The sequence below is a fragment of the Astyanax mexicanus genome, chromosome 19 (genome assembly GCF_023375975.1).
Source record: "Astyanax mexicanus isolate ESR-SI-001 chromosome 19, AstMex3_surface, whole genome shotgun sequence".
In the NCBI taxonomy this organism is placed as follows: domain Eukaryota; kingdom Metazoa; phylum Chordata; class Actinopteri; order Characiformes; family Acestrorhamphidae; genus Astyanax; species Astyanax mexicanus.
Window position 1 is genome coordinate 11,613,427 of NC_064426.1, and position 26,187 is coordinate 11,639,613.

At 37.6% G+C, this 26,187-nt stretch overlaps 1 protein-coding gene across 2 annotated transcripts; it reads left to right on the forward strand.

Moving 5' to 3' along the window:
* The first annotated feature begins 7,192 nt into the window (after positions 1–7,192).
* Positions 7,193–26,067, forward strand: tsen54 (TSEN54 tRNA splicing endonuclease subunit). Of its 2 annotated transcripts, none has more exons than XM_022666206.2 (11): positions 7,193–7,301; positions 9,551–9,709; positions 10,562–10,625; positions 12,025–12,108; positions 19,444–19,542; positions 19,937–19,989; positions 20,073–20,174; positions 23,242–23,831; positions 24,117–24,177; positions 25,337–25,450; positions 25,673–26,067. In XM_022666206.2, the coding sequence occupies exons 1-11, from the start codon at positions 7,240–7,242 to the stop codon at positions 25,818–25,820; spliced, it is 1,536 nt and encodes a 511-aa protein (XP_022521927.1). In that variant the 5' UTR covers positions 7,193–7,239; the 3' UTR covers positions 25,821–26,067. The 2 variants fall into 2 exon arrangements, with proteins under 2 accessions (XP_022521927.1, XP_022521928.1); XM_022666207.2 differs by having other exon boundaries at positions 20,127–20,174.
* Positions 26,068–26,187: the final 120 nt, after the last annotated feature.

A 26,187-nucleotide genomic window follows, 5' to 3' on the forward strand; every position in this document is an offset into this window, starting at 1 on the left:
GGTAAGCTGCCGGGGGGGGACACAAAACACAACAAAAGGCCCAAATGTTGGACCCAAAGTGGGACCCCCTCATAGACCAGCCCAGCCAGGGCTTTCTCCTGCTAATTTGAACACGGCAGCCACGCATTCTCAGGCCAGCAAACAGTGCAGTGGGACCCGTCGTTTCTGCCGGGCGCTTGCATTTAAAGGCCTTAATTTGAACAGATGGGGGATGAAGTGAAACAGACTTCAACAGCTATTTCCCACAGCCCTCTTGCTCTCTGTGCTGAAATGAATTTGTAAGTTATGGGCACGGTTTCAGCAGCATGACTTGTCCTGTGGCCAGCAGAGCATAGTGGAATCCTCATATGGTGTTGGGTTCTCTAGAAAGTGGCAACTCTAGAACACTTTAGAACATGCTCATGATGCATGTCTTGCTCTTTGCAAACAATCAATATTTGGTTATAATTTACACATTTATTGAAAGTGGCAACTGGTCCACTGAACAGTAGCAACATGGAAATTCCCATTGAAGGATATTAGTTTTTTAGGCCATACACTCCTTAACCTAACTTAAGCATGTGTTAGCATGCAGTTGAGCCACCTGATGCAATTGTTTTAGATGTGAACTGGTCTGCTCGTTATTAGCATGTTTAATAGGTGAGCTGGACGCCCATGAAATTTACAACGCTCATTAGCCTAGCGTCACTCTCGTTCCTTCCTTTCTTGCGTTGTATGGGAGGAGCCCAGTGTGCTTGCATGGGGTGATCTTTAGCCCCTGCCAGGGATCAGACAAACACTTATTAACTGAGAGGAATGCAAACAAGCCAGAGCTTAAAGGCTGGACACAGTGAAAAAGAAGAAAAAGTAAAGGAGGGGTCTGTCCCCTCACCCACTATCACCACCTCAACCACACACATTTCTACAGAGGAAGAAGTTAGAACAATCTAGAAGAATGGAAGTGTTACAAGGGAGAACCATGGTGACCATATGCAAGACATACAAAGCATCAAACTGAGGGTTGTATTGCTCATAATACTTATTAGAACTATGTGTATCAGAAAACCAACAATACATTCATCATCTATAAATCTTTTAAAATCATTTTACCACAGTAAAATGTCTAAAATCAACTGATTTAAGTATGATATACAACAAGGCTAATTTAACGTAGAGCAGAACAGAAATATAACAGATTTTTCAAAAGTGGCAATTATATTTTTGGAACACAGCACAAAAAGACAAAGTATCAGGAAATAAATGTCTATTTCTGTTGCATTCTTCTTTTTTCAATTAGATAACATGACTTACTGTGTGTTAGCTAACTAATGTTAGCACTGTGTTATGTACGTAATTTTCTCTTTACCTTAGTAAGGAGTCTATACCAAAGTGAGCTTGTGGATCTCAATGTAGGTCTATACAGTATCTCACAAAAGCCCATACACACCTCACCTTTTTGTAAATGTTTTATTATGTTCTTTCATGGGACATTTAAGATATGACACTATACACATAATTATTGCTCTTCACAAAGATTGCCTGGGCTATCAGAAGATTGCTAACACTCTATAATTGAAATACAGCACGATGCAACACACACTGCATCAACTCCAACACGTACTGTGACATTCTGAAGCAGTGCATGACCCCCTCCCTTCAGACACTGGCCCGCATGGCAGTTTTCCAAACATGATAATGACACCAAACACAACTCCAAGATGAAACTGCCTTGCTGAGGAAGATGAAGATAAAGGTGATGGCCAAGTATGTCTCTATACCTGTGGTGCAGGGTCTCTAACATCCACCCTCTCTGTGATGTCATTGTGGAGGAATGAATGAGGATTCCAGTGACAACATAGAAAGCGCTAGTAAACTCAATGAAACAAAAATGTAAATTTTCACTTTTATTGCCTGTGATTTATTACATTAATGTAATAAAGTTATTTTCATGAAACATCAATACTTTACATTGTATCAAAATGTCATATCTTTAGCGTTGTCCCATGAAAAGATAAAATATTAATATTTACAAAAACATTAAATGCATGCAAAAACATGAAGGGTGTACTCATGTTATTACTGCCAACATTAACTTTTATCAGTATTTTACAGTATTTTACCCCAACATAGTTACTTATATAAAAAACAAAAAATGATTCTATCTAAAAATCAATAACGTCTTAACATTATCTTTCTATCTGTATTATATTTTTATCTTTAATCAGTGTGTGCGGTTCTACAGGAAGGTGATAAATGAGTGTACAAATAATCGCGTGGTTGGAATCTGTTTTTATTACATATGAAATTAAACAGGTGTAATAACATTGCTGCCCTAGCATACAGCAGCTGTCAGAAATCTTCAGGGTGGGCTTAGGATGACTGGGGGATTCGACTCACTGTCAGATACAGTATCAGTGAAAGTGGAGGTAAAAAAGAAAAGATTTAACAGATTAGTGTTGTAGGAAACTGTGGCGGAGTCCTCAGTGTGGCTTTGTTTGCTAATGGATTTGTTGGTGTCGGCGTTTCTCACACTCTTCAGAAGTGTTTGCACAAGATTCTTTAGTGAGATAATCTGAACTGGGCACCAGAAAGCTGAAGTCTGTCCTTTTCACATTCGTGGAAAATGTCTAAAGTTTGTTTATTTTGAACAGGAAACCCAGAGACCTTTCCTACAGAGACTAAAATGTTCACACAAAAAGGGCACAAAACCATTTTTATCATATTTAAGTATGGCAAAATGTAAGATAAGCTCAGTACCAGCTTTCTACAAAAATGTAGCAGTGTTATTATTCAGGCTAACATTTTAAGATGACCCTGTTGGCATGCTCTGCCAAATTTGGTCAAGCATGGTTTGCAAGTAAATGGTCAACCAGCTCTGCTGATTTTAAATGCAGAAGCCCAATTCATTGCATTTGCATCAGGGGATTAAAGAGTCACATACTGTGAAAGGCTTCCACAGAACTCTAGACGAAAGAGTTAAGTACGGTTGAAAAAGACATGGAGAATGGCACACCAAGCTGCCGTGTCACTGTCACATTTGACAATGGGCTATATGATTTCACAAGCTAAAATCTTACAACCCATTATTAGCATTTTTTGTCTTTGTGCTGCCAAAGACAATATAATGTTTCTGTGCAGATTTTTCCATTTGAAATGTTTCTAGAACAAAAGTTTGACATCATTGTTAATCCATGTAAATGATAAATCCGGATTAATCATGATTATAGTCATGAATAGTTTAGTTTAGTTTAGGTAGTAATGTTGTAATAGTACAATATGTTTACTAAGATGGTGTACTTATATATTCTGACTGAAAGAAAACAGCCATAGTAACATGTGGCAGAAAAAAACACAATGCTTCATTTTCAGGAATTTATAATAGTAATTTCACCTAATATTTGAGGTGAAGCTCAAGCTGTTCACTGTATTTAAACTTATTTTAGAGAATCAAGGTCATAATTGTAATTCTAGGTCAACCACATTGTTATTAAATAGCAATTCCTAAAAAATGTAAATTGCTGCCATTTAGGGGGGCATACCATGACACGGTGAATGCATGAATGAAGTGAAATAAAAGTGAAAATAAAGTCATTAAGCTGGGAAAGAATATTTATCTGCAGTCTTATAAATATAATAAATTGTCAAAAGAATGTCAAATGTTTAAATCATTTTTTTAAAGTTATAAGACCCAATTACCAATATTCGGATAATGATCCACCAAAGTACAACTGTATTATTACCTAACAGTTTTTTTCCCCTGTCTTCTGTTTAATGTTTTTTTTTACGAAGGAAAAACAGACACAAGTCTCAGCTTTTGGGGTAAAAACTCAAAAGGTGGTGAAGTAAAGCCAGAACATGTTGCATTTTTGGTGCATGGGTGGCCTCACTGTCAGCTTGAGGCGTTTGTTTCTATGGTGATGAGGAGGTCTTGGGAAGCTATCTGGCTTACTGGAAATGTGGCTGCATTGTTGACTTTCTGTCAGGAGGTGGGGGGTGGCGGGGGAGCCGTGGAAGGAGTGACTGCTCCCTTCCTTGTGGTGTGTGTCCATGTTTTGGTTTGTGAGGTACTCTTTCATTTGATATGCATCCCTCACCTCTGGGGTCAGTTGGTCTTGTTTTGTGGCCAAACAAAGGAGAGCCTGAGCACAGTGGCCACACACGTCACCGTCCACTGTCCACCTGACACCCCTAATAACACCTTACAGAACACTTCATCAATTGCCTTGAAGTGCAGTCAAAAGCTTTTAAAACAAAGGCCATTTACACATTCACATGGTGCTTACTGGATGTGTAATGGGCTCTGGTGTCATCTTCCACTTTGGTGTCTCTCAGAAACCAACAATGTAAATAGATGAGACAGTGACAGCAATGGTCCACCCAGTTTGAACATACTCAACTAGTATTATTAAGTTCAGCACCACCTTTTTTAAATTTTTAGTGGTACATTAGGCGTTTCTAAACCTCAAGCGTTAGCCTTCAGATTTAAGGTGTGTTCTACAGCCTCCTGATGTAAAATATCAATTGTTCAGATTTTACACACAGTATAAAGTTATAGTACAGTACAGTAAACATATCCAAAATGATAATGATGAACAGAGTATTATGGGTGGGTCACATTAAATGTTTCTCTGTTCTCAACTTGGGAAACTTGCTTGCTTCATCTGACTTCATAAAATATTTTAGAAAAGGATATTTCTTGCAGAGAAAATTAAATTTATTCCTACATCAAACTGATGGCAGACAACAAACAGCATCTGTTGTGGGTAATGAACTGTACAAAGGTAAAAACTCCATAATAGACTGCCGGGCTTTGTTGCCTACAGGGCTGTCAAGGTTACATTAGCGTACACGATTCATTTGGATGGATTAATGAGTAATTATTTTGTTAACGAAAATTAATTACGCCATCAAGTTTGACCCTAATTTCAACTGTAATCTGCCCCGCCCAATGCGCAGATATTTTTTCTAGAGTGGTTTGCTTGTGGTGAGAACGATCTGGTAACGATCTGGTAACGATCAGACCCATCTGAGCTATCAAATATATTACTTTATAACTGAGCTAAACTGGCTCAGTTTAATCTGATATATTAGTCAGAAAATACACTGCTATGAACAAATGCTGTCTCTGCATCTCCATGCTCTTTACACGCTAAACCTGCAGTCTAGAGATGGAACAATCGATCGGCTGTGTATCGGCAGTGTTCTCAAGTCTCATGCTTTGAGCGTGTGACACACGCACCTCAGCGAGTTTACACGCTCACACGCCACACATGGTATTTCTCACGCTTGCCAATCCATCAGCTGTAAATTATAATGTACTCTCGTTGAGCCAATTAGAATATAGATCGCTCTGTTGTTAGGCAGACCTAGTCAAAGAGGGTGGAGTTTCAGCCAGAGTGTCAGGCGAAGAACTGTCCTATTCAAAAGTTCTGAAACACGCGTTGGTGAGCAACAACGCCCCCACCCCCCACTTCAGATATGTGGTTTATTTGTTAGGAAAGGGGCTACGTGAAAATGTACATACATCTTCACCTATTGGAGCTGACGTGTCTGCATGGCCGTAGCCATATTGGAGGAGGCAACCCTGCGCCCCGAGTGCATTAATTTACACTGAGGAAGGAGTAAAATACACCAATAATAATCACAACTCTACCATTTTCACACGGTTTGGTTTGTTTCAAACAGCAGAGATGTAGTTATGATACAGGAAGCTGTCACACATTACAAATACCTGCTTTCATGCTGAAATACTTTATATTATGCTCTTTAACAAAGACAGATATATGGTATAGCATATTAATAAGGTTTATAAATTAATTATATATATATATATATATATATATATATATATATATATATATATATATATATATATTGACGTATATACACATAAATACACACAATACACATATACACACACAATATATATGTATATTTATATTTAAAATTGCATGTTATCTGTCTTCACTCTCTTAACTATAAACTTTACCATGCAATTCAAATATTAAAATCCTTGAGTTTTTTTTGTCATTGTTGTGTGACTCCAAATATGTTTATGAATGAATTCACTTATATAAAATATATACACATAAATACACACAACACGCAGCAGCTAACAACAGCAGGATTAACGGAGTTAGTTAGCTCACAAGCTAACAACAGCAGGAATAACGGCGTTAGTTAGCTCACAAGCTAACAACAGCAGGAATAACGGCGTTAGTTAGCTCACAAGCTAACAGCAGCAGCTAACAACAGCAGGAATAACGGCGTTAGTTAGCTCACAAGCTAACAGCAGCAGCTAACAACAGCAGGAATAACGGTGTTAGTTAGCTCACAAGCTAACAGCAGCAGGAATAACAGCGTTAGTTAGCTCACAAGCTAACAGCAGCAGCTAACAACAGCAGGAATAACGGCGTTAGTTAGCTCACAAGCTAACAGCAGCAGCTAACAACAGCAGGATTAACAGGGTTAGTTAGCTCACAAGCTAACAGCAGCAGCTAACAACAGCAGAATTAACAGGGTTAGTTAGCTCACAAGCTAACAGCAGCAGCTAACAACAGTAGGATTAACAGATTTCTAAAACATATTCGCTCATTCCAAGTATTTGGAAATTTAGTTAAAAGCTCTGGTTTATTGCTGTAATGTTAATTACTAAAAATGCTAAGTTTAAATCAGGTCAGCGCTTGTTATAACAGGTTATGTGGGCAGACAGAGTCAGGCTAAATTTTTAGCCCATTCTAAGCTCTAGCTGGAGTGTTAGATTACTGTTGCTCCTATTAAAATAATATATTATTAGTTATATATTAACAGTAAATATGAGCTATTTTAAGAAGTATGCTGACTCTGGTGATTGGCATATAAAAATATAAATTGTTGTCTTATAAATATTTACACAAACTTATATCTCTCCTGAAAAGTGTTTATTTTGGTCAGTAAAACTCTTCTGTTTATTTATTATCAGAGTAAATTACCAGTGTTATCTTGGGCGTGGATGTAATTAGGGGAATATGTACCATGTTTGCCTCGAGATGAAAGATGATCAGCGATCGAAATTGGCACCAAAAACACTGATCTCTAATGCAGCGTTCACTGTCAAAAGTATGGACACACCTCTTCCCATTCAGTATGTTTTATGTTTTGTATAATATTTTATATTTTATATTCAGCACAGTACCATGCTGCCCCTAGAGGAGCAGTTGCTGCACTACACCCCTAACCCTTCCGGCACTAGGACCCAGCGCTCACAGACCAGCTGTAAACATGGCCACGAAACAAGCTCACGCGGAAGCTGCACGCGCGGAACGCAGTGAGGAGTTATTAAGGTAAACGCGAGGGATTACAGCTTTCTGAGATTCCGATAGGTATCCGCTCTGTCCCGTTAGTTGGTTAGTCTAAATTCAGAGTTTGTAGCCACACATTAGCAGGGCTAGTGCTGTAGACTTGTGTCTGTGGAGCATGTGTGGGCTGAGCTGCCGTCTGAGCGCTAACAGCAAACTTTCTGATGCGTCTGAACAATAAAACATGCTGCCTACTGAGGCCGGATCCTGAGAACAGGCACACCGACATGCCTGAGTCCAACATTCCCACTCCAGCCCTGTGTAAATGCTAACAGCTAATGAGAACACAGATAAACACTGATACAGCACTGGAAAAAAATTGAGACTAACGTTACTTCCGTTTCTGTGAGTTTGCTATTTAAATATGTTTAAGTAAAGTGAACATTGCTGTTTTATTCTATAAACTACGGACAGCATTTCTCCCAAATTCCAAATAGAAATATTTTCATTTAGAGCATTTATTTACAGAAAATGAGAAATAGCTGAAATAACAGAAAGATGCCGAGCTTTCAGACCTCAAATAATGCAAAGAAAACAAGTTCATATTTATAGTTAGGGTTAGGGTTATTTATAGTTAGAGTTCATAAATTAATATTTGGTGGAATAACTGATTTTAAAACACTGTTTTAATGCATCTTGGCATGTTCTCCTCCAACAGTCTTACACACTGCTTTTAGATATCTTTATGTCTTGGTGCAAAAATTCAAGCAGTTCAGCTTGGTTTGATGGCTTGTGATCATCCATCTTCTTCTTGATTATATTCCAGAGGTTTTCAATTTGGTAAAATCTAAGAAACTCATCATTTTTAAGTGATTGTTTTTTACAGAACTGTATCTAACAGTGAATTGTCAGAACAGCAACAAGGAATCAAGTCAGCATTTCATGCGTTTCAGACACATCTAGCACAGCTGATTCCACAACTAACTGACCCAACCTAGCTAACACAGCTAGAAGATCCGCTCAGTATAAGACACGTTGTCACACCTTCTTCTGGCCGGTGTAGTGATCTATAAAAGCAATATATGGAGCAGGTTTCATATCCATCCAGCACACTGTAACTCAGAGGAATTTCCCTAGATATGACACGTTTGTATCTCTAATGATTTAACGTTGTGTTTTTATTGTTTTGCTTTATTTAAATTACTAATATTAAATATTTATATATTACTTGTATTCAGATGAGCTCAGTAAGGATAGTTCATTGTCCTCTGTTAACATCACTGTTGAATACAACCTAATTACAACAAGCTAAACTGCTATTTCTGCTGCATCCAGACTTGTAACATTACCTGACTATTACAGATATTATCTTATTTACAGCACAAAATTTTACACCTGTGAACACTTCTAAAACTAGGCTTTAAAACCCACTTCTTCCGATTTCAGCAAAAAAAAAAAACAAATCAGCACAGCCTGACTTTTCTAACAGTAAAGATAAGCTGCTGTAATCAGTGAAACTTGTGCTTATAGCACTGCAGCCTGAACAGTTTATAAAATATCTGCATACATGTGGATGGCTTGAACAAATACTATGTCTTTGAGAACTATTTCTTGAACAAAAACTGCTTTCAGACCCAAAATATTCTCAAATATGGTAAAGCAGGTATCTTAGAATCAACAGTTTATTCATAATTAATTTGGTGTAATAACTTTCTGCTAGAGAGTTTGTAGAGTACTACATTTTTCTCCCAATTACCCAAGCATTTACTGATATATTACACTATAGACATGGCTAATTCAAAACATTGCTTATATGTAATGTTAGCTAGGTATTTTAGGAGATGGAACGTCATCCCTCATTAGCACAGCATTGTGAGAGAAAGTGAATTATAATAGTAATAATAATAATAATAATAATAATAAGTATTATAATGATTAGTTCATCATACTCCTAAAAGCATTGTGAGAGTAGAAGAGCCCCAACCCTTCAAATGCCTTTAAATGAATGTCAGGCCAATATCAGAATTTTAAAATCAACCAACAATGCCTGTGAGGCGGTGTTAAACAAAGGTTCTTTACCATCACCAACATGTAGTGCAACCTAAATTATAAATTCTATACAATGTTCTTTTCCATCAGGTTTCTGAGGAACTAGTTTGTGAATGACTGGAAGTTGTTGTACAGGAAGATCCTGTCTTAATGTTTTGCAGGCAGCTTGTTTAGCTACAGTATTTCTTCTCCTCTTCACATATTTCTTCAGTATGTTCTGCCTTTTTCTGTCTTTTTACCCAAAGCCCATCAGAGCTGTTTCATGCTCGGTCACGAAGTCATAAGATTCCTGTGAGAGGGCAGAAGGAGTTCTTGCCCACTGGCTCTGAGCAGCAGAAGACACACCTTCAGAAGAGTCTTCAGGAGCACTGGACTCTGGTGGCAGAGGAACGTGTGGAGAGACTGTGAGTCACTGCCAAACCCAATTATCAACAACAACATTTCTAAGGAAGTGTTTCTCAGAACTACATTGCTTTGGCCCTCGGTACATATGTGTTAGGTGATTCTGTAAATACCTTTGTTCAGAGGCTTCTTCCTACAGTCAGTTACCTTTTCCTTCTTTTTGACACATTTGTGTTTAAATAAAGAGCCTTTGCACCAGAGAGAGAGAGAGAGCACAATTCTTTTACCAGAGGTATCCCTGTTGGTGGCCAGTAGGTGGAGCCCTTTTCCCTTTTTTAATTCAACTTTGATGCGCTCGACCGGGGTGCTCATTCCTGGTGGTCTACCATCCTGAAGATTTCAGATCTTACACACCTCAGTCTAGAATCTACACATGTCCCTGCAAAGCTTTGTTAGACTGTTACGTAGGTGTGACCAACAGGCTACAGGGAAGGAGTCTTCATGGTACAGTCGTACAAAGAACCTGTGCTACCTAAACTGCAGACTAGGACCCTAGAATCTCTATATCAAATTAAACATCCCCATCCATTTAGGACTGTGTTCTCTAGCACCCTATGATTCGATTTTATGACAAATCAGAGGTCTGCGGTGGGATTATAAAATGATTATTGATGCATCTTGATTCATTTTTTTCTTCTATACTGGATTTCTTTCTCCTCATTGCACGAGTACTTTGTACTTTTAAAGTAAAGTATCTGTAATGATCCATAATGAATCCTGCAATTTAATAGGCTCTTTGTTCATAGTTATTTCAATTTAGAAAGTGATTAATACAGAAATCTAATTCTAAATTAGACATGATAACCAAGCAAATATGCATAGTAATTTTTCTCTTTGATTTCCCTCCTGTGTAGTGGGAACCTTGTAAATGCAGAATGGATTCCAGAGGAAAAGCTTGTGAAGCTGCAGTCACCAGCAGTGAGTTTCCCACTGAGCGCATTTTCCATATCGCTTTCCCAGCTTCAGTCCTGAAGACTCCTCTGCAGAGCACTTACTCCATTAGCTAATGATCAAATACTTCTGAATCATTTAGATTAAGGGAGAGTGGCATCAGGAACTAAAGGTGGAAAACACATAAGTAAGCTACTAATCAAAGCAATGATTCAGGCACAAATCTGATTTACATTTTTGGCTCATGTGGCTTCTGACACTGTGACACCTTGCTAAATATGAGCAAAATAATGTTGCATGGATACAAGCAGCCATTTTAACTTCTATCTGCACATTGTCACAGAGAGGTAACAATGTCAGTTATAGTCAACCTACTATGACTGAGCCGCTCCAAACACTTACATCATCCTGCTGCAGATGGCATCACTGTACATCGTTGAACTACTCTGTATAGGAGAGTAATGCAGAAGAAGCCTTTTCTGAGCACACGCCACAAACAGAGTCACTTGAGGTTTGCTAAAGCACATTTGAACAAGCCAGCTTCATTTTGGAATAAAGTGCTGTGGCATGATGTATCTAAAATTTAAAAGTTATTTGGAGGTCGGTATGCATGGCAGAAAAAGAACACAGCATTCCAAGACAAACGCTTGATACCCATAGTAAAATTTGGTGTTGGTTCATCATGCTGTGGGGCTGTGGGACCAGTGCAGGTGCTGGGAACCTAATTAAAGTTAAGGGTCTTATGGATTCCACTGCTCAAAATCTACTAAAGCATTCATGCAGAGGAACAAGTACAACATTCTGGAATGATCATCTCAGTCCCCAGACCTGAATATTATTAAAAATCTGTGGTGTGATTTAAAGCAGGCTGTTCATGCTCAGAAACCATCAAACCTGACTGAACTGGAGATGTTTTATAAAGAAGAATGATCCAAAATACCTTCAACCAGAAGCCAGACTCTCATTGGAAACTATAGAAAGAGTTTAGAGGCTGTTATTTCTGCAAAAGGAGGATCTACTATATATATTGATGTAATTTTTCTGTCGGGGAGCTTACGTTTATGCACCTTCCTAATTTTGTTAAAGAATTATTACACATTTTCTGTAAATCGTATAAACTTAATTACACTCAAATATCACTGTGTTTGTCTGCTATATGATATATTTAACTGAAATTGCTGATCAAGCAACCAATGATGTCTAAAGGAAAAAAAATGGTCAGGAGTGCTCAAACTGTATTCTTAGATAAAGTAGCAGTTAGACACCAGAGACTTCACTATCTACAGTGGAGGCATTTTTTGTTGAATCATTGCACTAAGATACTCCGGTGTTAAGAGTTTAGGTAGAAGTGTTTGAAACTTATTAAAGCTATTCAATAGTACATAAGGGTTTCCAGGTCCAAGTTTTTTTTTGTGTTTGTTTTCAGGGGAAATTCTGGCAGACTATGGGCTTTTCACATTGTGGAAAACAGTGCTTACTTCCAGAAGAGGCTCTATACCTCATGGAGTGTGTAAGTAAAGACAAAGCTGCTTTGTGACAATATCAGTTGTAAAAAGCGCTATACAAATAAGTTTGATTTGATATGATTTCTGCTAGTTTTGCTAATGAAAAAGATTAATAGGGACCAATAACTGTTTTGCTGAGTAGTTTCTAACCTAAAACTCACTTGCTCAAAATTTGTTAGTAATATTTACATCCTGAGTCATTTAAAATGACCTCCACATGGTTGAACACACAATGTCAACGCAGCTCAGACAGCCTGTCCAAAGCTGTGCACCTCAGTTCTGCATAGTTCTGCATAGAAATTTTAAGTTAAAGCCGTAATCACGCTTTTAATCCCATAAAAACACTATTATTTGCCTTTTAAAAAGCCATTTAAATGCTTAATTTCATACCGTCATACACCGTCAGATTATATGGCGGTATGAAGTATTACCGCCATATAATAATAATCTATTTTATAGGTGTTGCGTCTCACAGCACTGGTAAAGCTGTATATACTGTCTGTTAAGTTACTGCTTTAAGATTAGTACAACTTGGCTCTTAAATTGTTGTTTTTGTTCATTTCTTTTTTTTTTTTTGTTATTTGTTTGTTTGGTGTTGTCGCCCAGACAAAGTTTATTTACTTTTACGTTTGTTTTATTAACTAATATTTATTTTTGTATTTTTGCTTTTTTAGAATTTGTTAGATTATATTTCTTTTAGCATTTTGAGCTTAGTTTAGTTGGTTATTTTCGTATTTCATATCTATTGTTCTGTTTTTATTAAATGTTCTTATTAGCTTATTAGCTTCTATGATCTTTTTAACTAACTATTTTATACAACGGTATTTTAGGGCCATACAAAAAGAAAGTTCACTTCGAGATTAAAGTCGTGATATTACGAGAATAAAGTCGAAATGTTACGAGAATAAAGTTGTAATATTGCGAGAATAAAGTCGTAATATAACAACTTTATTCGTAATATTACGACTTTATTCTCACAATATTAAGACTTTATTTCTCGTAATATTATGACTTTATTCTCGTAATATTTCGACTAAATAAAGTAACTAAATAAAGAATAAAGTAAATTCCACTCATTAATAAAGGAAATAAACATTTTACTGATGCAGGATGACTGTGTATTATAAACTATATCAAGATCAAATATACTGTGAAACATGAGATACACGTCAATTATCTCAACAATGTGGAATTATGTTAATTGATTTCTTATTTTCAACAAAAATATAATGTAAAGGAGTATATCTTTTATAAATATACAATTATAAGACTTAGGTCCAACTGTACACTGTAACAATTAGGAAATAAAGATAATTAAAAAATATATATGTATTGCAGTATATGACATATGAATTGGTCAAATAAACTGGCTTAAAATAATATTACAATGTTTTAAGATGTTTATTTGAATGGGCAGTTTATAATATAACTCGGATCAATTTGATCTTTTATTCCAATACCTAAAAACGTGCTTTAGAAGTGACCAAATATAATTGTAAGATGTAGATGTAGACATTAATATCAAGAAATTACACTAAAGACAGTTATACAGTCATACAACTAATTTGTATGTCTAATATAAATTACACTTGAATGCAAATTAAATGTAAATTAAACCATTTAAAGGTCACCTTCCGTCGTTTTTTCTTTCATTTTAAAATGTCTAGTTGTGGTCTCTAGTATGAATGAATGACATGTGAGCCGTTTTTGTAAAAAAAAAAAGTGCTCAGGTGTCTCTGTATAGCTCTTTTTTAATGGACTGTTTTAGGGGTGTGTCCAAAATGACCGGATTCCAGCTTTGCTCATGAATATTCATACATGCAAACAGCATGCAAATATCTCTCCTCTGATTGGCTAGGAGCACTGCGACGCCCCTCCACCGCTCTGCCGCTCACTGCCTCCCACCTCCTAACTGATGAGCGGTGATGTTGCGTCGCTTCAGCTCCGCCTCTGGGAGTTTCTCGAGCCAAGGCGGGCTGGTCTGTGAGTTTCTGCCTACGTAGGCAGAAAGATCATTCAAAATTCACCCGTTTTTCGGAGGGGGGGAGGGGGGATTTCTTTGCTTAGCTCCTGCAGACAATGGGGGCTGCAAAACAGTTTAATGTGCAGGTGTACACATTCAACTCGGAGAGACCTACTGTATTCCACAAAAAACAAGAAAAATCGGATTTTCGCGGAAGGTGAGCTTTAAATATATTAGTTTCTGATACATCATTAAAAATCAAAACAATAATGCAGGTTAATGAGCTCAGAAACAAACTGTACATAAACAGTGTAATCACAGATACTATTTCTTGTGCATATTTTAGTGATACGGCGGGACCAAGGTCTTTAAGCTTCACATATGGTCACCTTTCACAGGTATATTATGATGGAAACACAAAATAGCATTTCATGTATAACATATGCTATGCTATGTTTCTATATCTGATATTGTCAAATCACAGTGTCCTGCTTAAGAAACATTTCACAGGCCTCAAATAAAAGACATAACATTTGTTAAATCTATATTTTCTGAATTATGTGTTTATTTAATTATGTAACCAGGTTTAAAACAGGGTGCATTTCCTTGAGGCTGACTGAGTGTCTTATACTTAAAGTATTACATGGTTGGGTGTAAAGTTATAGCAGGTGTTTTGTAAGGTAGACTGTCTGCTGGGAAATTTTAGGAATATTTAAATATGAATTATGTCTATTTAATTAATACATCTCAGCCCTATATTACTAAATAGTTATTGAGAAACTAATAAACACATTTCCACATTGTAGAGATCATAGATCACAACTTTGACACGCATATCATGTTTCACAGTATATTTGATCTTGATATAGTTTATAATACAGTCATCCTGCATCAGTAAAATGTTTATTTCCTTTATTAATGACTATAATTTACTGTATTTCTGTTCCTTTGGTCACAAAAAACAAACTTAAAGGCAGGAAATGTCTGCGCAGCAGCGCAGGCTCTCCCCACACAGGAGGGCAGGGGTGCTGAAGGCTCGGCTACGCCACCATGGGAAAATCTGGACACTGTATTATCTAACTGTAACTACATTAACTACATTATTAACTACTTCAATAATCTGCAGTTTATAAATGTAGATAATAAATAGATAAATGGCGATTAGCCCTGTAACAGATAATGAGCGGAAAATGCCCCTTTCAGTGCCCCGCTCTTAAATGGCAACCCACGAAGTTAGAACCACATTTCACTTAAAATACTACGACTTTATTCTCGTAGCATTATGACTTTATTCTTGTAGTATTACCAAATTACAGATCGAATACTGTCATTTTCGTGTTTGTTTTTTTTTTTTTTATAAATAAATATAATAAGTAAGCAAGTAAGCAATGATATTATTTTGTCAGATTTTTTGAAGAATAAATGAAAACATACTCAAATATATATATCGTTATCGTGATATATGATTTTTACCATATCGCCCAGCACAAGCTATATTTATCGCCAGAAAAAAAAAAAAAAAATGCAACATCAAATTTTTCCAATATCATTCAGCCCTACTTATGGGTTTATTGTTCTTGTTTTAACTATGGCAAAAATCAGGAATTATGTAGAGAAATAGAGTGCTTATATTTTTTATCCAAATTTAAGCTTAGTACATTCTGTTAAAGCGTAATGAGTAAACTCTACGCCTCTCTGACTCCCTCTGCCTGGGTTTAACGTCATCCATTCTGTTGTTAGAATATATTTGTGAATTTTTTTCCGTAATGGAAACTCAATTAAAACCCAACCCTGATAACAGAGACTGAAAGTTATGGCATCACATCAATGTCAAAAGTAGAGGGCGAAAAAATACCATGTGGAAAAAATTAACCAGCGTGTTTTAACATTTTGCGTGTGTAAATTAACTTCTCGTGAGCACAAATGTAAAACTAACAAGCAAAAAAAAGGGAACGGCTCGTGGAGGTAGGCGGTCTGTTACAACCCTGGAGATTCTAGCCAATAGACCACTGAAGTCCTGCGTCATTCTGTAGTCCTCGTACAGCTTCCGTGTCTAAGCGTTTTTTCCCTATGAGAAAAAAATGAAAAGAGTTTTCAGAAACTCGCCTCTATCACATTCTTTGGTAAATAAATCTGTTCAGACCCCGTGAACATTTTATTTTGTGTACATTTTAATCCTGAACATCACTGGATCCTCTGAAGAGTCCTAATGAGAAAAATGCTAACTTTAAGCTAATGCTACAGCGGAGTGAACTGACCTCCCAGCGCAGCTGCAGAGATCAGCCGGGGACTATTTTTGGCGCAACACCAGCAAACTCCAGCCATAACTATACAGCGTTATAAACACAGCTGAGCCAACTAATGAACTAACTGCCATTAGTGTGGAGAGCTGAGGGTGTCACAGCATAAAATCACTAACCTTTAACTTTTACGGTCTTTATTATGCAGTGAAATAAATGGGTGTTTCTGGTTGGTTGCCGCCTTAGTGAGGGCAGGTAGTTAGTTGATGAGCTGATTAGTTAGTTGTTAGTTGTCCAGTCAGTTAAGCATTAGCATTAGCCAAAAGTGTTTAGAATCACCATGTAAAATTATAAACTGCTCCCTTTCACTGGTTAGATATTATAGAGATTTAAACTTGGAATGGTACTTTCTGTGTCCAAAGGACTGGAAACTTTATAAGAATAAAAACTACTTATTTTATAAATTATTTTGCAGTAAAGAAGGTGTTTTTGTATATTCTACTCGCCACCTATATACGCCCGACACATATTTGATCAGACGAGACTAAGATTTCCGTCCATATGTTATATACGGGTCGCTTAAAGGGAAGTTATTTTTTATGGCTCAAATTTCTTCAAGCACTGTTTGGATATAAATGAGGATTACTGGAGACTGGTTTGTTGGATCTGCTGGTTTGTGGAGCGGAGTTTAAGGCAGGAGTCTGAGGTGAGCGTGGGGTGGGGGCTGGGCATATGAGCCCGGCTAATCAAAGAGCCTGTTTTTAAAGCTGCGCTAAATAGTATAAGCACTTTTTCGGCTACAATTCAGGAACCGTACATCCTACAGTAAAAAGGTTTAAGGTGGTTTGATGTCCGAATTGGATCAAATATAATATGTACCAAAAACACAAAAATGGAAATTATGAATCATAATTCTAATAAACAAGGCTTATTTCACCCTAATTGTTTATTTTCTGAAAGATATACAGCTAAATAGATTAGATTACCGTATTTTTCGGACTATAAGGCGCACCGTATTATAAGGCGCACGATGAGTGAACGGTCTATTTTTAGTGTTAGTCCATACACAAGGCGCACTGGATTATAAGGCGCACTAAATGAAACTTTATTTATATCAGTAACAATAACTCTGAGCAATAAATCCTTCACAATATCTGTGAAAAATAACAACATCTCTGAGCAATAAATCAACAAGCACAGCAAGTACGTATTACTCCGCGACGCTCCTGACAACGGTAGCCGCAACGCTCCGACAGACCATAATATTATGTTGAAGCACAGCAAGTACGTATTACTCCGCGAGGCTTCTGACTATAATAGCGTGTTGTGCCGAATTCGATGAATAAAACGGTTTTAAAACAGAGATAAAGATTGGATAAGTTTCATTTCTGGATGAAGTGATTTCCAGCGCTGTTTGGATATAACTGTGGATTACAGGAGACTGGATTGATGGATTCTCTTTAGTCTGGACGCGTTTTGAAGGTAGGACCTGTGGCTGAGCGCGGGTGTGTGTTCGGGGGGTGGCGGCAGTGACCGGAGGTTACCCCAGGACAAAAGGAGAGCCTTTTATTACTGGAAACATGCGCTCTGACGCAGCTCTAATTCATGAAACATACATCCTACAGTAAAAGCACAGTTCTGGAATCCGGAGAGCCAGACGGTTCGAATGGTGTATGACATGACCGCATTCGATGAAATATGGACGAACGATAAACGCAAATATGAGAGTTATGAATTATTAAAATCATAACCAAGGCATATTTCGCCCTAAATGTTTATTTTCTGAAAGGATATTCCGCTAAATAGGCTAAATAGCTCAAAAGCAGAGATTCTAAGCTTTAAAATGGTATATTGGATGTCTATATTTAACCTGTAACTGTTCATAACTATTCAGAAACACAGCCAGTTATGAAATATTAAATATTTCTGGCCCGCCGGTGGGCCAGCGCATGTTAAGAGGTTAACTTTACTTAGAAGTGGGCGCTAAAAAGAAACAGTTTGTGCTATTACCCCAGAACGGGTGGAAAGGAAAGTTTACCGGCACCTTGTTCTGGCCACCATCTTTTTCTGGCGTGGGTGAGGAATTCTGCACAACAGAGCGCCGTGTACCACATAAAATCGAGGTCAGTAAACACAAGCAAAATCCATACACAAGGCGCACTGCATTATAAGGCGCAATGAAGATTTTTGGGAAAAAATAAGTATTTTAAGTGCGCCTTATAGCCCGAAAAATACGGTAGACTGAAAAGCAGAGATTCTAAGCTTTAAAATGGTATATTGGGTGTCTATAATTATTCATAAACACAGCCAGATATTAATTATAACATTCACTCTATGTTAAGAGTGCGTGTTAAGAGGTTGATGATGTGTATTGGGCTCTACAAAATAAACTACGCTAAGTCGACATTGCAAACGTTGCGCTATAGCTGACAATTCAAGATTATTTCCATATCTCTGTTTACCGGCTGCAGCTGGAGTCTGTCCTCTGGAAAACAAGCTTGTTAATTTTGTACATTTGGCAGCTTCTTCTTCCATCTTCTTTCCTTTTTTTTTAATTTACTTATTTTTATTTATTATTATTTTTTTTATTTATTTATTTATTTTCAATCTGGCCTTTTCGGCTCCACCTGGCCTCTTTTTTACCCTCCATCACAGTCGACTGACACTTCGTGCTATTCCGTTGCTGTATTTAATTTTATTGCTCCAGAAAAGACCACTTGTGGGTGCAACCAACTCAAACATTTGGGAGGGGAGATTTCCCTGAGATGGTTGAACCCATCTAATCTACTGTGAAGTAAGGGCTGTGCTGTCAGATGAATAGAGAACGCATACGTAGTTGAATGGAAATTAATGCAAGAATAAGATTAGATAATTGACAGATAAGTGTCAAAATATTTTTTTCCGCCCAACCGGCCCAAACTCGAGATTGACATGAGCCGGTCCATCGGGAATCCTCCCGAATCTCTCGATTAGCCACTCCAGGCCTGGATAGGATGTTATATAATAATACCATTGTTTCATTTATTTATTTTATTTATTGTATTCATTTGTTTATTTTCATTTTATTCATTTTTTCCATCTGTTTATTAATATGCTAAATAAAACTGCATGTAATTTTTCTTTGTCAAACATAACAGGGCAATGTGCAGGTGTTCTACCAGGATCTTCCCCTGTCTATTCAGGAGGGGTATGAACGCTTCCTTTCTCCTGAAACTGTGACTCTCCATCAGTACCAGGTTGGTAAGGAGTTATTTGAGAGGTTATGCAAAAGGACAGCAAAGCTGAACTTGTGACTGTGGCTATATATTTAGGATATCTGGGTCTTCTAAACTAATAAGTTACAGAATGTTTTGTAAACTTTTGTAGTAAGACAGTATTATATTATTTACATCTGGATAAATACTTCCTTTGAACACAGTTTATAGTTAATTAAAGCCTTCACTAATCGTGCAATCAGCAACAGTTTGATAAAACATAGTAGCAATGAGAATTCTGTTTGCTAATGTTATCTAACAACTAATTCTTACTTGTTTTCACATTTTTTAACATCTTACAAAAATACATTTGAACTCCACTGTCCAAGAAGGCAACTTGCTACTGTTCTCACGCATCATTTTTCCCTTTCTGTAGGTGTTTGGCCATTTGAAGAGACTGGGATATGTGGTAAACAGATTTGATCCTAGGTAAATTGGCATTTTTTTTTCTCATACATGTTTTAATAATTTTGAGTATTTTAGTTTCCCCTAAGAAGTTTTTTCTCTTGTAGCACAGTGCCGTCTCTGTATGAACGACAGCTGAATTTGCCACTTTCCCGTGACAGGCAGAATAAGCAGCTGAAGAGGAAGCGCAGCCACAGCCCTGGCTCTAGGTATCCACACTTTGCTTGAATGTACTCAAAAACTGGTTCAAAACTGCCTTTTGTTTAGTTTAGTTTTTTTTTTTTTTTTTTTTTTTTGCATCCGTACATTCTTTAAGATATCTACTATGTCTGTTTTATCTATATAGTTAATTTGTCGTATAGTTGCAGAATCCACATAAGCAGTCTGATTTGACATTAGGGATGTGCGATATTGACAAAACAATCTCAAATTAGTTTTATAACTTTGAAAATAAAGAAAATAAACAATATTTTGCACTATTCAAAAATGTGTTTAAATAATGTTGTATATTGTACTAGCCTGCACTTTGTAAATGATAATAATTTTGCTTACTAAATATAATAATGGAAACAGTATCCCTTTTACAAGTGAAGAATACTCTCCAGTAAGAAGGTGTATCAGTATCTCAGTCTACCATAAAGAGAAGACTTGAAGAGTGCAAATGCAGAGAGTTCAAATAATTAATAAAAAGCGCAAATTAGACCAAAAACCATCTAGGCCAGCCAAGTAATCACAAAGCTCACCACATCCTTTAGAAGACATGAACTTTGATTGGCAATTAAATGTCTGCTTTTGTGTAAATTTATTACAACCTTAATTCCACACAACATGACGGCGGAGCAGTGTTGCCAACTTTGCTACTATATTTAGCTACTTTTCAGACCCTCTAGCGACTTTTTTTTGTAAAAAAGCGACTAGCGACAAATCTAGCGAGTTTTTGCGGTGTTACCGATCAACACATGCTCTTCAGTTACTGACCTCCGCGCTGCAGCGGATTGCTGCCGTGAGCCCCGCCCCACACCACTCACAGTGCAGCCTCACACTTAGCACACACACACCGCTCTACGAACACACTGTGCGTGCTGACTGACCCCGCCCCATATTTACAGAGCAGAAATATAAATATAAAAGTGTCTTAAGTGTGACACGAAAAAAAAAATCACTGAATTTAACTCACACAGTCTCTCACTCACTTCGTTCACCACGTAGCCTGTCGCTCACCTTGTCCACAGTGTCTGACTCTTTGTAAAAAGCTATTCAACAATTTGTCTATAATAGGTTTGAAAATAAAGAAAACTTAAGAAAGCAAAAAATGTAATAAAATAAAAAACTGCTCTGCATTTAACAACACGGCAAAAAGCTGATTTATGTAATTTACGTAAAAATAATGTTATTTTGAGACGTGACTGCCTACTTAAAAAGCAACAGAAGTTGTTCATTTGTATCATTTCTAACATTTTTAGAGTGTTTTTTACTCACTTTTTTTCTCTCTTACAAAAACTACTTGACTTGACTCTTAGGTGGGTTCCAATGATTATGGCACTGAGGAAACACAGATTTCTATTTTGAAAAGGGCTGTTTATGCCCCCTCTAACAGAGTACCGAGCTTTTGCTCTACTTTATCTACCGATCTTTTGGATATGTCAGACTATGAGGTGGTTCTAGGGGCAGATATGAATGCAGTTACGTCTCATACTTTAGATCAGAGAGAATGAATCTCATGGACAGAAACAGTGTGCAAACAAAACTCAGACCATGCATATCTTCATTAATAGATCTGACATTCTCTAAATCTGTCCTTGAAGAAATATTTTTTTTTTCATCCAGACACAGAACATACTCTCAAATTGGTTATGTATTTATATCTAGATCTCTTCTATTATTAGGACCCATGGCAGATACTTGGTCTATGACTAAGCCACCACGGGCACAAGGACATTTTAACACCAGATTATTACGAGACAAAGCTTACCGTGCACAGTTCAAAACTGAATTAAAGGAGTTTATTAAACTTAATCTGGGTTCGGTGAAACATCCACGCATACTTTGGGAACAAAGTGATAAAGAAATTGACTAAAGAAATTGATATTGATCATACATTTCGTTCTTTTTATTCAGAACTGTATACATCTGAGGAACTCCAAAACTTATCCACCTTATCTTTCACTTCCTCTTTTAATTTACCACATATCACAGAAGCCTTACCTGGACCAATAACGCTTGATGAATTAAAATCTGCACTTCAGTGAATAAAGGCTCCCGGTTTAGATGGAATGCCCAGTAAATTCTACTTAACCTTTTGGACTGAATTGGGCCCGCTCCTATTGGAAATGATACAGCATTTCATTAGAAAAGGCTTTTTCCGTCAACAAGTTAACATGGCTGATATATCTGTGCTTCTAAAGAAGCACAAAGACCCTACTTCATCAACAGCTCATACACATGGTGAAAAGGCCGGGACACTTGTGAAAAGGTGAAGCTGCTTCTCGTACATAAGGGAACTTTCACAATTATTGTGGCCGATGGCAGGAATATTATAATTGATTTATTTATTTATTTATTTATTTATACCTTCAGATGTACACATCTGGGTGAATCTGTCAGGAAGGGGGCTGGGGATTGTGGGTGGTAGTTTGAAAAAGAAAATCATAAAAACGAAGGGTCAACAAAAAAAAATAAATTGATCTTGTCAGACCACAGGACACATCTACACTCTTCAGCAGTTTTTAGGGCGTGTTGATAATTGGCTTTCGTTTTGGAGTTTTAACTTGCACTTGTAGATGGAGTGATGAACTGTGTTCATTGATGATAGTTTTCTAAAGTGTTCCTGAGCCCATGTGGTTCTTTTAATTAATATTCGTTACAGAATGATGTGGGGTTTTAATGCAGCTAAATACAAACGATCAGCGTTCACCAAATGTTCTTAAACTGACGGACAATTTGCTGATGCAGTTGTTTACAAAGCGTTGAACCTCGCCCCATCCTTACTTGCTCCCTTTATACCCAATCATGACAATCACCTATTTCCAATGAACCTCGTCACCTTTTAAATGTGTTTTTTGAGCATTCCTCAAATTTCTCTGTCTTTTGTTGTCCCTGTCCCAACTTCTTTGGAATTTGTAGACCAACGTTTAGCGCCTAATCCGACACTAATGTATAATTGTATAACTGATGCACCAAAAATGAATACTTTATGAAATAAAAAGTCATATCGTCATATCGCACAGCACTATACTTTACATGTAAACAGCAGTAATGGTAGATTGTGTCATTTAGGTCATGTGAAAAACAAACCAGTATACCCCAAGAGGATACAGCTGTGGGTCCATGTGAAGATGTTCTGACTGGAGAGCCACACCAGACAATCCAGTCAAAAAAAGAGCAAGACGAGCCAATGGACTCCGGCTCACATGTGGATAGAGCTCCTGAAAGGAACTGGTGGACAGCTGCATCAAGCCAATCCAGGTCTATGACAGGCCTGCCTGCAGCCCTACCGTGGGACTTCAGGTTAATCTCTTTTCCTGACCTTGGCTCGTCCCGGGCAGCCCGTACCTGCCTGGCGGCTCCTGACCCCGAGTTACTCCCCGGAGCTCTGCAAGTGGGAGAGTGCAAGATGGCCTCCTGGCTGACCAAACTAAATCTGAAAGAAGAGAAATTGTCCCGGCGGGAGCGAGAGAGGCAGAGGGAGAGGGATCGGTACAAGCGCAGCGTTAATGATGACCGAGAGGTGCGTCGCTGCACGAACTGGGCCGAGTATTTAGAGCTAATGAAGAAGAGGAGGAGACAACGGTGTAAGGAAAGACCCGCCCACCTTTGGGAAAAGGATGTAACACCTCTCAGTCAGCCTGGACTGTGCACTTCACACCGTAAGTTATAGTGTTCTTCTACTCCCTGTTCATAAGTTTAAAAACAGTTTTTCAGTTAAACTTTCGTGCTTTGGTTATGAGGTGCTGATGCTACTGTACTGCATCATTAGTGATTAATTGAAAAGAGCATTAGTTCATTGATGTTCCAACTAAAACAAACACCCAAACTGCATGCATTGTTGCTTTATGAAAAAACTAAATTTGAGCCAAAAGCAAAGAATGAAATACTTATTTCTTATTTATTTAAATGTTCATGTTTCGTTCATTAAATCTTTTGTTTGATAGGTGAACTGCTGGAGGAGGTCAGCATTATCCAGTCTTCTCATTTGCTGGAAGAAGCGTCCAAGTATGCAGCGTTTATTGCTTTTTTGCCTCTACTTAAATAGAGCTCTTTCCTTCCACTCACAAGCAGACACGTATATAGCATTCCATTTACCAAAACCTAGCCCAGATATTTAGCTATAGGGTGTTTTCACACTTGCCTTGTTTGGTCTGAATCCTCAGTCTTTCAGTTGGGCTAAAGCAAATGAGCAGGTGAGAAAGATGCAGATTAACCCTACTACAAGAGTTTAACTGAATGGTTAAGTTTATAGTTTAGTCATAGTTTAGTTTGTTTGCAAAACACTTTTTAATGGTTTAGACTGTCAGACTAAGTACAGGATGTCTATGATTGCCCATTGAACAATAGAGAATTCCTTTATGTATTGTAATCGTATAATAATCCATAATGATAAACAAAAAAAATAATTTGAGGGTAAGATTCAAGCGGTTAGGCAGGTTTTGGCAGCTCTCCAAACTAAAAGTATGCCTCTGCCTGACTCTACAAACCAGTCAAAGTTAAATATAGGGAGATACAGCCCCCGTGCATAGGTGATGAGGTCAGGATGTAGTAAAGTTTTCAAAGTATTTACTCACCCATTCAAATAATTGAACTCAGGTTCAATCAATCAGTTCAATCAGTGAGCTCAGTAAATTCCAGTGTGGTACAGTGACGGAATGCACCACCTGTGCAGCAAGTCCAGTTGTGAAACTTCACTACTCACTACTAAATAAAAATAACAGAGCGAGGTCAGCGGATGCTGAGGAGCATATTTCACTAGATACCTCCAAACTACATGTAACCTTTAGATCAGCTCGAAAACAGTGATGTTTTATGCGACTGCATGTCAGCAACGTTCATTAGAATATTAGAAATGTTTAGTGGTGAGCTGTATGTGTAGTTTAGTAGGAAGCAAAACTGCATGGCTTGTAACTAAGGTTCAGTTCCCTGATGGGGAATTCTGGCAACCATGGCTAAAAGCCAGCAAGCGATCTTTGTGTGCATAGAAGGATGTGGGTTGCCTTCAACAGCTAGAGTCCACTCACATCTACAAAGACAACTACTGTCCATTTTACTCATCTTTCTAGGAAGGTTTCAATGAAGTAAAGATGCTTCACACGTTTGTATGTTTGGATGTTTAAACAGCACTATCTGATGTCTCACTTTTGTCTCTCTGTGCTCTTAGGTTACCTCAGTTAGACCAGTGGAGGATCATTTTCAATGTTTACCAGCCTGACACAGTGGCTGACTTCAAGAAGAGTCACCCTGGAAATCCCTATACTCGCATGTGTGTTTGCAGGTAAACAGAGACGCAGTACGCTGAGCACATACTGTGTTGCGTAAGATATTCAGAGCAGGTGTTTGGTTTGTGTATTGGCTATGTTTTGCAGTGTCATGCTGTCTTTGTGCTTAAGTTAAATATGGATGACAGGAGTTCATTGTCTGTGTTCTAAGAGTGAATTGTGATTTGAATTTGCTTTTGCTTTGTAATGTTTGCCTTGGGCTTTTTGTCTTCACATAGCTTTGACGGTCCAGTGCCTGACCTGCGTGTTATGAAGCAGCTGTCGTTCCAGAGCGCAGACATCCCTGTAACATTTGCAGTTGTGGACCATGGAGATATCTCCTTCTACTGCTTCAAGGAGTTTAAGCTGCCCAGTGATTTCTACTGAGGACTCTTGATCATCCAATAAGAGACACATACTGGCTGCACAACATTACTTATTTTCAGTGATCGAAACTCACTGATTTGGTTTTATTGGAGCTTAATTGCAATAATTAGCTAATTTGGTTACGGTGCCATGACACAGATCTTCAAGCTGGAATTATGCGACTTACCCAGTGTTTCAGCATCAACAGCAGCATTTATGCTTATCAGTGAATCACAGCTGGTTAAGTGATTAAAACTTTGAACTCAAATTGATGTGATTATTTATAGGTCATATTCAAGTGTATGTGTGTATTTAATCATTAATCTAATGATGCTAATACATATCAAAAGGTACAAAGCTTCACTAAGAGAATATCAGGGATGTTTGC

Excerpts from the sequence above, each read along its gene's own strand:
- tsen54 (XM_022666206.2), top strand. The coding sequence starts at position 7,240 with ATGGCCACGAAACAAGCTCACGCGGAAGCTGCACGCGCGGAACGCAGT. Across the intron at positions 19,543-19,936 it reads TGACTCTCCATCAGTACCAG|GTGTTTGGCCATTTGAAGAG; the intron begins GTTGGTAAGGAG and ends CCCTTTCTGTAG. Across the intron at positions 23,832-24,116 it reads TGGACTGTGCACTTCACACC|GTGAACTGCTGGAGGAGGTC; the intron begins GTAAGTTATAGT and ends TTTGTTTGATAG.